The 14684-nt window shown below is 34.8% G+C and overlaps 1 protein-coding gene across 8 annotated transcripts in view; it reads right to left on the bottom strand.

Moving 5' to 3' along the window:
• Positions 1-14684, bottom strand: part of PMS1 (PMS1 homolog 1, mismatch repair system component) — a 115401-nt gene that overhangs the window by 54973 nt on the left and 45744 nt on the right. For 4 of the 8 annotated variants that reach the window (XM_081339065.1, XM_081339063.1, XM_081339064.1 and 1 more), the window contains exons 11-15: positions 14282-14412; positions 12313-12473; positions 10285-11858; positions 7654-7834; positions 7340-7405 (exon numbers count right to left, since the gene is read on the bottom strand). In XM_081339065.1, coding sequence (XP_081195191.1) covers positions 11694-11858; positions 12313-12473; positions 14282-14412 — 457 coding nt within the window. In that variant the 3' untranslated portion in view covers positions 7340-7405; positions 7654-7834; positions 10285-11693. Of the gene's footprint in view, positions 1-5060; positions 5826-7294; positions 7406-7653; positions 7835-10284; positions 11859-12312; positions 12474-13570; positions 13847-14281; positions 14413-14684 lie in introns of those variants that run through there. The other 4 variants (XM_081339067.1, XM_081339070.1, XM_081339068.1 and 1 more) reach the window with 4 other exon arrangements.

Here is a 14684-nt window from a genome sequence, read left to right as displayed (position 1 = left end):
GCTTTCTGAGGCTCTGGAAGGGGTATTGGGCCAGCCAGCATCTGAAATTGAGGGAAATATGGACAAAATTTTTCGTGTAAATTCATGGATTGCAAGACAAAGGAAGTTACCCAGAGATGTGGTGGTCTATTTTACAAAGAGAGTAATTAGAGATGAAGTTATTCAAGCTGCCTATGATACTAAACTGGTAGTGGCTGAGCAAGAAGTCTTGGTTTTAAAAGAGATTCCTCCAAAGATTTTAAGGAGAAGGAAAGATTTTGCATTTTTAGTACAGGAACTTAAGAGTGATATTAAGTTTAGATGGGAGATTCCAGTTGGACTGGTGGTGACGCATGAAGGTAAAAGACATCGTCTGGTTACTGTGGCCCAGGCACGTGATTTTTATAGCAATGTGTTAAAAGCAACCCCCCTATCATTTTTGGAAGCTGTTAAGGGATACGGTGAGGGAAAGCTTCAAGATGTTGCAGACAGACAGATAGAGGACAATGGTGTTGGAGGGGATCAAGATACAGTTTCATTGGATGTTGCAGGAGGCCAGAGGAAGACGCGTGCCGCCCTAAGAAGAGCGAGACGAGAGCAAGAGCAAGACCAGCAGATAGTTATGGAATCTCCAAAGTGTATTTACAGTGAAGATGTGGGAGGGGCGCGGTCCAAAGAAGTTTTGGGGGTCATGACAGACGTGCTCCAAAAGTTTTGGGGCGTTAAGATTGCTGATTAAATTTTTAAATTAGTATCTTAATGGATTAAATTTATCATAGAGGAGAAAGAAAGTTTTTTTTTAATATTTAACACAATTTAAGATGGATGTTATTTGCTTGTTAGAAAAGTATATTAGGGTTATGGACTAAAAGTGTGTGTTGAACTAAGAATGGGTATGCAAGCTCCTAATTAACAACAAGTTGTCTTACAGACTGCTTAACCCTTTTTTTTTTTACTCTTTTTATTTGAACTCAAGGATGACTTGGAACTGCGAGACATTTGGTGTGATACATGCAAGAATTATTTTTGATTATGGTTTAGTTTGGTTGGAGATTATTAAGGTTAATAGATAGGCGCTTTTGGCGCGTAACTGAGAATTTGTTTATTTTTTTTTTCTTTGAAATTAATATGAATAAGGACTGGGATTAAGAAAATCTATTCTGAGTAAAGCTCTTTTCTGTTTTTCTCTTTTTCTCTTTTACTTTATTTGTAATATTAATATTGTTTGTATTCATTTTACATGAGCTAGAGGGAGATAGAACTAATAGTTTATTGCTGATAACATAGGGGTGCTTATGTTTGTTTTTTGATTTTATACCCTGTATTTAGCTTTGGGAAGTCGGGGGGGGAGGAGGGAATGGGGGGAAGGGATAGGGAGGGTTGGGTGGGGGTGGGGGAGGGGGGGATTAAAGTTAAAATGTATTGTAAAACTTTTTAAATAAAAAAAAAATTATAGCATACCATTTTTTATTGTATGCCACCCACAATAATTGTAGAGTTGGATGGCTTATATATTTTAAAAATAAGTACATTTGAGAACTTAATTTGCCTCTCAACTCTTCCTTAAAATTGAAGGAAGACAAACGATATTATCCCATTCCAGGCAGATTTATGCTAGAACCACAAACCTGTTTATTATCCCTTTTGTCTTATAAGGTTTATCTATTTTTGAGCACAAACAACAGAAATCCTATCAAAATACTTCAGTAGAAGGGAGAGATATTGGCAATTTAAAGCCATTTCTGCGACTTCACTGTTCAAGTAATTAAATCTAATATGACCATCTGTACTTCCAATCAGTACATTATTCTCTAGAGACAATTAACTAAAAGCAACAGATTAAAAAAATATGTGATTTACATTGTTTTATATTTCTCCAGTTCTCTAGATCCACTGCAGATCTATCAAAACTGGTTAATAGCATTTGGGGCTTTTAAATTTCTAATAAACATTGAAAACAAAGCAGCCCAATAATTGCTACAAAACCTCATGAAATAATTCACTTCAGCTCTTCAAAGTCTCTTTAGGTGGAAAGGCAAGGGTAATCATAATCCCCCTACCTATGCTATGCTAGAGGTGGTCCTTGGTGATCTATGGTAATTGAGACTGGGAACTCGATTGCTAAGTGATGAGGTTGTAAAACATGATGTCACATGACTGCATCAACTTAAAGCAGCAATTCTGGCAATTCTAGTTATGGTCATTAGGCTATTTGCAAGGTTACAGCTTTGAGAATCTATTGTATGTCCATTTTTCAGCACCATTGTAGCTTTGAATAATTGCTGAATGAATGGATGTAAGCCATTTTTAAATGGGGAAAATATTTAAAAGGAAATAAATCAGAAAAAAGAGTTATTTATTTATTTATTTTATTTATTTATTTTTATTTTTATTACATTTATATCCTGCCCTTCTCCGAAGACTCAGGGCGGCTTACAAGCTTAGCAGTAGCCTTCATTCTATGTATATGCCTGCTTGTTAGGGCTTTCACACACACCCCCCAAGCGGCATTATTACAAAGTCAGCTTAATTGCCCCCAACAATCTGGGTCCTCATTTTACCTACCTCGGAAGGATGGAAGGCTGAGTCAACCTTGAGCCTGGTGGGACTCGAACCTGCACTATCCTGATTTTTTTGTATAGGTATCATCAGAGTGATTAATAATTATAATCTGATTATAATAAGTCAACCATATGACTAAGGAATCCAAAAGTTTGCCATGGTTTTACTTTATTCTAGAATATGCATATGTCAAATTGTAGTATTAGTATTTTTTTAGGTACTACCAATGTTGTGAAATAATCATGTCAGAAATTACATTAGAAATTATGCAATATAATTTTCCTATAATCTTCTGATAATATATTATGCACATTTAAAATGTTCAAGCAAATTATCACTGAAAGTTGATAATTTGATTTTGGTATACTACAGGTAGTCCTCGATTTACAACAGTTCATTTAGTGACCGTTCAAAGTTACAACGTCACTGAAAAATGTGACTTATAACCATTTTTCAGTTATGATCTCTGCAGCATCCCCATGATCACGTGATCAAAATTTGGGCACTTGGCAACTGGCATGTATTTATGATGGTTGCAATGTCCCGGGGTCATGTGATTCCCTTTTGCGACCTTCTGACAAGCAAAGTCAATGGCGAAGCCAGATTCATGTAACAACCGGGTTACTAACTTAATCACTTAATAACTGTGGCAAGAAAGGTTGTAAAATGGGGCAAAACTCACTTAACAAATGTTTCATTTAACAACAGAATTTTTGGGTTCAATTGTGGTCGTAACTCGAGGACTAGCTATATATCAGAATTATAAAATATGCAAAGACAAGTAAGACCTTTGCAAAATATTCTATTGCTTCTTTTAAATAAGCAACTTTATCTTCAAATTATATCTATTTATTTATAAGTGACAATTTTGGTTTTTTTACATTTTTAGTAAGTTGCTCTAGTATTACTTTATTTAGTGGTAACACTATGCACAAATGCTGATCCTAAATATATCCATTGAACTCTAAGTGACTTCTGTTTATAAATACTACATATGAAGCTATTAAATCTTCCTTACAACAATCTATCCTATGCCAAAATAGTTGCTCTGATTTTTTTTAATCTACAGCTGGAAGACTAGATACTCAGAAAGCAGCCTAATAAAAATCAGTGCTTTTTTTGTAAAAGAAAAAGGTGCCGGAACTCACACGTCATACAGCCTGCCTTGCCTACCCTACAACGTTCCATCAAAAAAAGCTGCTGGAACTCCGTTCTGAGCGTTCTATGAGAAAAAAAGCCCTGATAAAAATGATACTCTAAAATTTGTTTTACAGTTTAGTTCTTTAACATAATGCCAATAAAAAATGAATACTCTTGATTGGTACCTGGCTGAACAGCACAGGAAAGGATTGGATGAGTTTATATTGAATTAATGTATATTAAATTGGGTTGCTGGTAAATAGTTCTCAATTAAGAATAGGCCCTATTCTAAATAGTATTATATCTCTCTTAAGGGATATGCTATTTGAAAGACTTTCTTCCTCCTGAATGTAACAGCCGCAGTTAAAACTTTTTTTCATTTCTCAGGTAAAGAGGACATAGTTACTAATATCCATAATCTGGCCAATCCAAACTGGATTACTGGAATGCATTTAATATAGGGATACACACACCTTTGAAGGTTATTTTTATGATTATATAATTCTGTCTCCTTAATTTTTAAGACCCTCCCAGTAGAATTCTTGTCTACACTCATCATCAGAGATCTGCTTCCACATCATATATTAGTGTGAATCATACGAGTGTTCCATTTTATAATTTATGGACATACAATTAAACCCCTGCTTTTTATCCTTTAACTAAAATATGAAGACATGATTTCCATTCATGCTTTAATCTGTTAAAATACTAAATTATTATAATTATGCTTGGTATTTCCTGGCGTTCTACATAGGCCAAAAGTAACATATAAAAGTATGTTTGTATGAAATACCTAGAGAATTTCTGGAGTTTCTCAATTGCACCTTGTATGTTTTACATGTAAAATGATTTGGGAATTAATTCCTAAGTAACAAGGTACAAGTCGGAAAATAATGGCAACTATGCTTTCCTGCATATATGAAGGAGAGAAGGAATAGCCAGCAAGTCTTCCTTGAAAGCCAAGATAAAAATTGTTTCTTGTTCACTGAATCTCTCCATTCCTCATGGATAAATACATCTTTATGAAGTTTTCTGCAGTCGCTGGTGCTTTTCCTGATATGAATACTTTAACATATAAATCAAGCACAAATTAAAACAAAGGGTTAATTGCTGATACCCTGCCACTTGTCTGATAAGGACAAAGTATTGAATTATTTACACAATTAATAGTTTCTCTGATGAAAAACAAAGTAAGATGTATTTGTAATGGTTCACTTCCCAGATTAACTTTTTTAAGTATCTTGCACATAAACAGCTTGGTTTGGTCAACAGGAGTATTAGAAAATCTTATCTATCTATAAGGTACCTCTATCCCGTTTAATTTAGAAGTTTACATGAATGCTAAGAGAAAAATAAGATTTGCACAATGAAATAGGGCAGGCTATATGTACTTTATTTGAAAAATGTAATTACATTTGTTTAACTTAAATAGATGCTTCAGAAACGCAGTGAACATATTACTGAATTCTTGTATACATGAATTAACAAACTGATCTTGGCTTGAGAATAATATTTTAACGATGCAGCTGTTATGTTTGTTCGTTCCAGTATTTCCGGAAATAATCTCCTACGTAAGTTACAATATCCCAACTACTGTGCTTCTATTCTGTTCTAAGTGATGACTTAATAATGGTTCATAGTTGCATGACATTTCATTAACAACACTAGTTAAAATATTATGCATTTGCCAATAACACAAATTAAAATGAATAGGCTCACTTTCATAGATAAAAATTGTTTACTGACTTATGTATACTTCATAATACAACATTAAAGTTGGCCTAGTTTGATTCATAGTATTTCCTTAAAGGCTTATGTCAAAAATGTTTTATATTCAGTTACAAAATAGTAGGCATTATATTGTATACTATATATTATAAATATTATCACAATATGATAATCAGAATGTCAGTTATAAAATTCAGCACATAAAGCAATTAGTTTGAAGCCAGAGGTTGCATAATAGGAACAGAAAGACACATCCACTTGCTCACAGCAGCCTTGCCAATTTTTTTTAAAAAAATTCCCCATTCTACTGTAGTTTTTGCCATGCTGTATAATTCCATATAAGAATACAAGAGTCATTAATGAAGGGTAGAAATTCTCACTTGTGAGTATAAAATCCTCTGGTTCTCATCCATTGGCTTGAAAATTACAAGATACAAGTCTTATAATTATGATTATTCAATCTGCATTTAGATTAATGTGTAGAAAGGTTCAAGGTTACTAGCTTCATCCTCATCACTAGACTTTCAGTGTCCTGCTTGCTCATACACATTTTTCTCAAAATATGTCTTTTTGTGCACAATAATTTTTACTTCTGCAGAACAAAATAGGAAGTTACACCTGATATAGACATGCATTCATCCTGCACTAGTTTGATTCAGGTTGATGGTAGTAGTAAGTACATATGTAAGCCCCATGCGAATGGGATCATGCGATATTAAAACAAAGGATTGTGTTTCCACATATTCACATTGAATATTCTTATAAGGTATGTAGGTAGTTGTCTGAATTTGATTTGGTCCAAGAAGCACTATTTTAAACTTGTTCTTTGTTTATGCCATGTTTATGTAAGCTGTAAATGAACTTCCCCTTGACTGAATCAATAACAATTTCTTATTGCTTACAATGTTGACAGAAATGCTATTTTAATTGTAGGCAATCATTTTAACAATAGGAAGCCCATCTGAGTTAGAAACAAAATGATATTCTATTTTTCATCTGTAATTTATTTAGGGACCACAACAATCTTGCTAGTAGTATATCTATACTAAATCATTTTCTTAAAATAAATTCTTCCTCTTTTCTCTTTATAATCCGTCACTACTTCATATCATGAAAAGAATGTGAACATAATTGAAATTGAAGTATCTAATATGTGGAATGCTTATTACTGTGTTATATTCTGAAAGCAACTAACTGCCATATCAAAAATCAGAATAGATTTTTAGAGACCGATTGCATGATTGATATCAATATTCCTTTGATCAACTATACCAACATAGGTCCACAGTTATCCACAGCTTAGCAAACAAACAAAAAAAATTCAATAGCCACTAAGTCAACATATTTTGGCAGCAGCAATCTGGACAGTCACTAGATGGCCACAAAGAGATACATGAAATGTTAGTGCTGGTTTGGATTTTTCCAGATATGGTAGCCCTATGCTGAACTAATTATGTCAGATGTATTCTATAAAGTCTTCAGTCACACAACTGAGCAGCATTTCCCTGCCAACTGTTGTATATCAGATTCACTGCAGAAAACCATGATAATTATGAAGTAGTAGTATCAAATTCCTAACAGTAACATATCTCTACATTAGTTAAGCTATTAATACGACAATCATGGTTGAAATTGTATATTTATTTGAAAAAAGTCTATGTCCCTTCCAACTATGTCTACTCAATAAACTATATTCCATTTTTAAACACTAAGTACATTGCTTGCAACTCTTGGGATAAAAGAAAAACTTGATAAAATAATTTTGAAGCTATTATAAATACTAATTAAATTTACCAATTATAGGATCATTATAAAAAACTGTTATAGAATGATATCAGGCACCGTCTACTCTGATGTTAGGATTAAAGAAAAGTCCTTTTCAGAGTGATATTTATAAATATTTATTCTTAGACTTGATCATTTAATTTACCTCAATAGTTTCAATTTTATACACAGGGAATCAAGGCATAAATCTGCTTCTTTCAGTATGACTGCTCTGTAATTAAAAATAATAATTAAGTGTAATTAAAAATTAAAAATAAATACTCAGCAGTGCTTTACAATTGCATTGGACCAAGTTTGACCAAAAGTGATTGAAAAGGTGGCTGTAGAAGTGGTTTAAACAAAAACATAAAAACCAAACAACTCATACCACAGGTGCATACAAGTGTATAGGTGAATACAGTCTATATGGCTCAACCATAGTTAAACCATCATCATAAAACAATTAATGGAACAACTTGCCTCCAGAAATTGTGGGTGCTCCAACACCGGAGTTTTTAAGAAGAGATTGGACAACATTTATTTGAAATGGTGTAAGGTCTTCTGCTTGAGCAAAGGATTGGACTACAAAACCTCCAAGGTCCCTTCCAACTGTTACTTTGGTAGTGTGTAACATGCAAATCGAGTCACAAGCTCCAAGTGTCTGTGACAAAGAGTGAAAAAATGACCAGTTGTTATGAATTCCAGATGTAGGGAATGAGAACCTGGTTCAGGTTTGAGGTAAGCTTTTCTGATTCCATCATGACTTTTAAGTTACTACTACAAGGCTAATAAATTCTCTCTTGGCTACTAGTGTGTCTGGTCTATTGATCCCAATTAGGGAAGGGATGAGGAACCAATGGTTCTCCTTTTGCTGGACTTTTTTATTTTCACAAGTCTGAGTGAATATAGCCCAAACTCAGAAATATTGGGGTGGTGGTTCTTAAACTGTTTGAACCAATTGTAGGTAGTTTTCAACCTACAACCACAATTGAGCCCAAAATTTCTGTTGTTATGTGAGACAGTTGTGTTTTGCCTCATTTTATGACCTTTCTTGCCACAGCTGTTAAATGAATGTTTATCTCTTATTTCTTTACTCAGCAGCAGCAGCAGCAGCAGCAGCAGTCCCAAACAGGATCCTCAGTTCAGAAACAAGCAATTTCAACCTGCTTCATCACCTTTAGGGTAATTACATTCAGTTTTAAGAATAACTGTGATTGGAGTTACCCTTCAGAAACCGTTGCTCTGCAGCAGAAAAGAAACTAACCTGCATTCACAGACTATGTTAGCCCAAAGCCCTTTCCTCAGTTCATGGGGCAAACCTAACCACACAAATAACCACATAAGCCGAGTTTACACAAATAATTGGTTTCACTATAGTGTGATTCAGTCTGCTTCAAGAGGACCCGATACCGGCTCCTAGAATATTTGGCAGTTTTAAAATGCATTTTCTTCACCCAAGATCTCATTTAAGCCTAGACCTTGATTATTAACATGTCTTTAAAACTGAAACAATAGCTACTTTCTCTGGCCTGATCAATCCCCCCCTCACCCATTAAATCTTGGGAGACTTCAAAACTCCCCCCCTCCCCTTCTCGCAGCTTTTTGCCCCTGGCTTTCTGTCAGACTCCAAAAAAAAAGGCGGGAATTAGTTTGGGAGATCTCCCCTCTCCCCTGGCAGCAGATAGGTCAAATGTAAGACCCTTATTTCTACAGGCAGGCACCAATGCAATTTTTTTCTTTCCTGCCTTTATTATTTTTATACCTAAGACAAGGCAGCAAACACGCCTAATACTCCTTCCTCCTCCTATTTTCCCCATTAACAAACACCCTGTGAGGTGAGTTGGTCTGAGAGGGGGGGGGACTGGCCCAAAGCCACCCAACTGGCAGAATTTGAACTCACGGTCTCCTGCTTTCTTAATCAACATCTTAATGACTAGCCCAAATTGATTCTTAATCCTTCTGGGAAAGAAGAAAGGCAAAAAGGTGTGTGGATTCATCTTTGGTTCTTTTACATTGGAGTTTTCTCCAACTCTCCTTCCTGAATGTCTGCAGGGAAAGAAACCTCAGGTTGTGGATGGGAGGGAATATGGGATGCCTTGTTTAGCTGCGGAAATTTAACAGGCCCTCGTTAAAGATGTTTTCTTGGGGGAAATTGTTCCATGAAAGAGCTACTGGCAGGCTAGTTAGCCTACTTTTCTACATAAACCTATGAAGGTTTCCCTTGGATAAATTTCCAATTTCTGGTAACTCACCAGCAAGTAAGTCTAATTTACATAGAGTACCTAGCTGCTAAGTGTGCTTAATTGGTCCCTAAATAGACCTACAGTTACATCTTAGTTTATTGTTGCCACATATAATAATAACAACAATAATAATAATACAATAATAAAAAGTTGGAAGGGACCTTGGATGTCATCCAATCCAACCCCCTGCTCAGCCAGGAAACCTATACTATTTCAAACAAATGGCTGTCCAGTCTCTTCTTAAAGACTTCCAGTGTTGGAGCATTCACAGCTTCTGGAGGCAGGTTGTTCCACTGATTGTTCTGTCAGGAAGTTTCTACTTAGTTCTAGGTTGCTTCTCTTTTTGGTTAGTTTCCATTGGTTACTTCTTGTCCTGCTTTCAGGTGCTTTGGAGAATAACTTGACTCCCTCTTCTTTGTGGCAACCCCCGAGATATTGAAACACTGCTATCATGTCCCCCTCATCCTTCTCTTCATTAAACTAGACATACCCAATTCCAGCAACCCTTCCTTGTTTTAGCCTCCAGTCCCCTAATCATCTTTGTTGCTCTTCTCTGTACTCTTTCTAGAGTCTCAATATCTTTTTTACACTGTGGTGACCAAAACTGGATGCGGTATTCCAAGTGTGGCCTTACCAAAGCATTGTAAAGCGGTATTAACAGTTCACATGATCTTTGATTCTATCCCTGTTAATGCAACCTAGCATTGTGTTAGCTTTTTTGGCAGCTGCAGCATACTGCTGGCTCATATTTAAGTGATTATTCATTAGGACTCCAAGATCCCTCTCATACAGTAGTTGCCACTATTGAGCAAGGTACACATACTATAGCCGTGCATTTGGTTTTTCTTGCTTAAATGTAGAACCTTACTTTTTTCACCGTTGAATTTCATTTTGTTAGAAAGTGCCCAATGTTCAAGTCTGTCAAGATCCTCCTGTATCTTAAGCCTATCTTCTGGAATATTGGCTATTCCTATCAGTTTGGTATCATCTGCAAATTTGACAGATAAACATACATGTTACAAAAACGGATCACTCTAATTCAGCATTTCTTAAACTTTTTGTTCTAAGAATTCCTTTCATTTTCAAAAATTACAGAGGACCCACAAAAGAGCTTATTTGTATGTGTTACATTTATCAATATAGTTGATTCAGTTGTAGAATATTTATTGAATCATGCAAAAAATATTAAACCCATTGGATATTAGCATACTTTTATGAAAAAAACTATTTCTTAAGAATTAAAAAATAATAATAAATCTTCTGGAGTCCAGAAGATGGTAGAGGACAGGAAGGCCTGGAGGAACGTTGTCCATGGGGTCGCGATGGGTCGGACATGACTTCGCAACTAACAACAACAAAGAATAAATCATTTTAAATTTTTCCAAATACCTTTTGTCAGATATTAATCTGTCAAATAATTTTGATTTCACAGACCCTTGAGAGGGTCTTCGATATCCCCAGGACTACACCAAAATGCTGCTGTACAGTAGCTGAAAGCCTGGTTCACACATTTTACTAACCGTGGTCTACAAAGTAATCTCTAACAGCTGAGTTCACAAGTGATTACGAAGACATAAAATGGTTTATGAACAAAGGCCAGTTTTGTACAATATGCTAAATCAAACTATATTCCCCTTTAGATAAACTGATGACCCGGGCCAATAGTTTGGAATTTTCAGTTCTCAAAATAAGTAGTTGTCCCAAACTCATGCAGACAATACTTCTAATTTGTATTGCTCATATACCTTGGTTTTCATGAAATGTTCTGCTAATCCTTTGAAATAATTAGACTGAAACCACTATGCCATTATGCTGTTCCCAATCTAAAGATAATTATGTCCAAAATCTGTTTTTCCAACATTCATTTTATTCAGGAATATCTTATAAAAAATAAGAAATTACATTGATTGCGTTTTATATGAAAAAGTATGTCTAACAAGAGAACTATAAAGTTATATCTTTACCCATTTTGTGAACAATGTTTATGAAATGGAAATCCATATTTTAGTTAACAGTTTTTCCTGTTATTTTTTACACAATTAGCTATCAATAAAAGTACGCAATGTTAAATATATAAATCCAGCTGATATGAACTTGGGCGTATTCATATATAGAAAGTAGTACAGGTTATTTTCAATGTAATCTTCACATAAATTTCAAACCAAATTCCAATACAGTAATTATAGCCAAATACTAATTTTAAAAATAGTAAATGTCCATAGTATAATGTATATAAAAGGGTGAAATATGAGTCTAAACAGTATTTTCTATTTCCTTCTAGTTACTCTGTGGTATATTTGTTAAGAAATGAGTAAATGGACGACCATGGACACAGCTGTTATGTTGAGTTCCAAGTTGCTTTCCCATTCTCTTTATGGTATTCTGTACATCTTCTTCTGATAAATACAAAGGCAATTGTCGGGATAATCGAACTGCTTCTCCCTGTGGAATGAAGAATATGTGTACTAAGTGATGGTCATAGTGTATTTCCAATATATTCTAATAGTAGAGAAACCTGGCAAGTGGGTAATCTTCTATTACATTGTTTTGTTTCTTTGCCTAATTACACACCACACACACACATACACACACACGTTTTAACAAATGAATACAATGAAAATGACTCTGTCCTAAATCCAACACAAATCCAAGAAATGTGAGACCAAGCTTTGTTTTTCTTACACTGCCAAATAAGTTTTAAAATGCAGATATAGCTATATTATTTAAAAACATGCATCTCATATAACAGCTAATTAATACGAGATAATAAAAGAAATATTCCAATTATTCAATTTAATTACTGCTTTTAGAATAATTTTCTTACCCTTCAGGGAACAGTATCTTATATTTAAGCATTAAGCAGTGGAACAATCTTTTGAGAATACAACATTCTTACCTCCAAATAGTTTACCACTTTAAGAGGTCTGCATTCATAGACTTCTTGTGCATTATTATTTATCACAGCACTTAGAATTTCCTTCAAATCTGATATACCATAATATGGCAGACAGCTGGTCATTCCTTCTATTTCCAGCTGACTTTCCACAGCTGAAGTACCTTATAGTAAAACAAATACATGATACATGGAATAACTGGATATAGTTTACATACTATTCTGATTTGTATATTCAAATAGGTATACTGCCAAGCAATGCCCTAAACGACAGTCCTAAACATGTGATTATACTACAAACACACTTAGATTTGCCTAGTAGAACAGGACCTTAGAACCTTAGAACAGGACAAAGCACTAGTTTTAAAGTACGGTAGTTCCTTTGCAAAACTTACTGTCTTGTCTGTCTCCAAATGCACGTATTGCTATGGTTTTAAATTTCTTATTTTAAAATTTAGTAGAAATTGAAAAGGCTTATATTTGTTAATAAACAGATTTAAAATTCAAAGATTAAATTACTTGTTAAATGATTCTCAGGCAGTGTTATTGTGATACCAAAGAAAGAAGATACACAAGTGCAACAAATTTTAGTAATTTATCAGCTTCTTTTAAAATACCACAAATTATCTTTATTTCAGTTTCCTTTGTATATCCAGTGTAACATCCTTCTCCATGTAATTCTTATAGACTCATTTTTAAATCTACTTTCACATCAAATCTCAATCTTCTCAGGTAAAGCTTGTTCTTCTTTCATACCATCTTTTAAACAGTATCTACCTATACATGCAGACAATTTTAAAATTAGCTTCTGGGTCCACTGTTCAAAAATATCCTTCAACATGTCCAGTATTATATTTTGCTTCATTCTGTATTTGTTGAGTGTTCTTTTCTTTTAACTGTAATCTTTAGTTCCTTCTAGTTTCCTCTGTCATCCATTTTTAAAGTCTTATTCTTAAAAAAAAAATTCAAAATAAGAAATCCCCCCCCCGAGAACAATTCTTTATTGTAGTAGTAAATTCCAAAATTTCATTTTAAAATCTGGACCCTTAATCCGTATATAATTAGCTAAAATCAAAGTTTTAATCAACCTTTTACAGTTTATTAATTTTTTAAGTCGTTAAATTTGTATTTAAAACTTCTTTTGGTGATGACTGAAGGAAAGTCGCTTGGTGCCATAAAATCTGTCAATCCAAAGTCATAATAACTAAAAAGCAGTTAACAAATAATTCCTGAAAGTGATTAGAAAAGGAAGTATGCAAACCTTTCAAAGCTACCAACTTTTGTTTGAACAAGATGACTATTCCCTCATTTTCCAGAGCTCTAAACCTGCTGGAGACTGTTGTTTTGTGGTTTCCTTGTGAGGAGCAACTGTACGGAACATTTGTGAATGATCTGAAGACCTCTCCTTGTTTGGAGAGGATTTACAAAGAGCTGGTCTGCTTGCTCGCTATTCATTCGGATACAGTTGTCAGCTCCACTTTCCATGGAGTTGTCTTCAGTCTGACATTCCTTCCCTGAAAGTCCTGACATAGTACTTCTAAGGATGGAGACGTGATACAGAATAATGAACTTAATCTCTAGAATTATACTTTAGATCAGAGGTCACCAACCTTTCTTGGTTGGTGGATGCAAATGGAGCGGGGCTAGCGCTTGCCCTGCCCTGTACTTGTGCACAGAGCCGTTTCTGCACCCTGAGGCACGGCGTGGCCTATTTTCGCGCCTCGAGACCACAGTGCTAGTGGGAGTGTGTGCGCACACGCACACTGGCCAGCCTGTCCTGTGGCCCAGTGGCCAGCACCCCACGGCCCACTACCGGGCTGTAGCCCACAGGGTGGGGACCCCTGCTTTAGATGATTAAAACCAAGGGGATTTCAGTCATAAATGTGTAAGAACTACAAGTATCATCAGTTTCCTGCTTTACTATATAAAAAATTATACTAAGAACTAAAGTAAGAAACCAAGATATAGATACCTGGTATTATCCTTATCTTAAATCCATTTGCTACAAGTCTGGGATCCAACAAATAGGATGATCCATCAAATCTTGCACTTTCCCTAGGCATACTGCAAAGCACTTCCATATAGTGAGTGTCACTAAAAAGACTACCATAAAAAAATCACATAAGTTAGCATTCTTAAAAAAGATACAGAGAATTTTAAAAAGTATTCCAAAGGGGTAGGATGTGTCAAGGATTGTAGCACATTGTTTTTTTTTAAATTTTATAAGTATTTGCAGTTAGCTTATACTCTTTGAATGAAATGGTACAAAAATGTCTATTACAGATACTTCTCAATTTACAGCCATTTGTTTAACAAAATTATGACAGTGCTAAAACAACTGATTTATGACTAATTGTCGCATTTAACAATCCTCA

This window comes from Vipera berus (genome assembly GCF_964194415.1).
Source record: "Vipera berus genome assembly, chromosome: 1".
Taxonomy (NCBI): Eukaryota; Metazoa; Chordata; class Lepidosauria; order Squamata; family Viperidae; genus Vipera; species Vipera berus.
The sequence above is the reverse complement of the archived record's forward strand: the minus strand, read 5'-3'. Positions and strand labels throughout refer to the sequence as shown.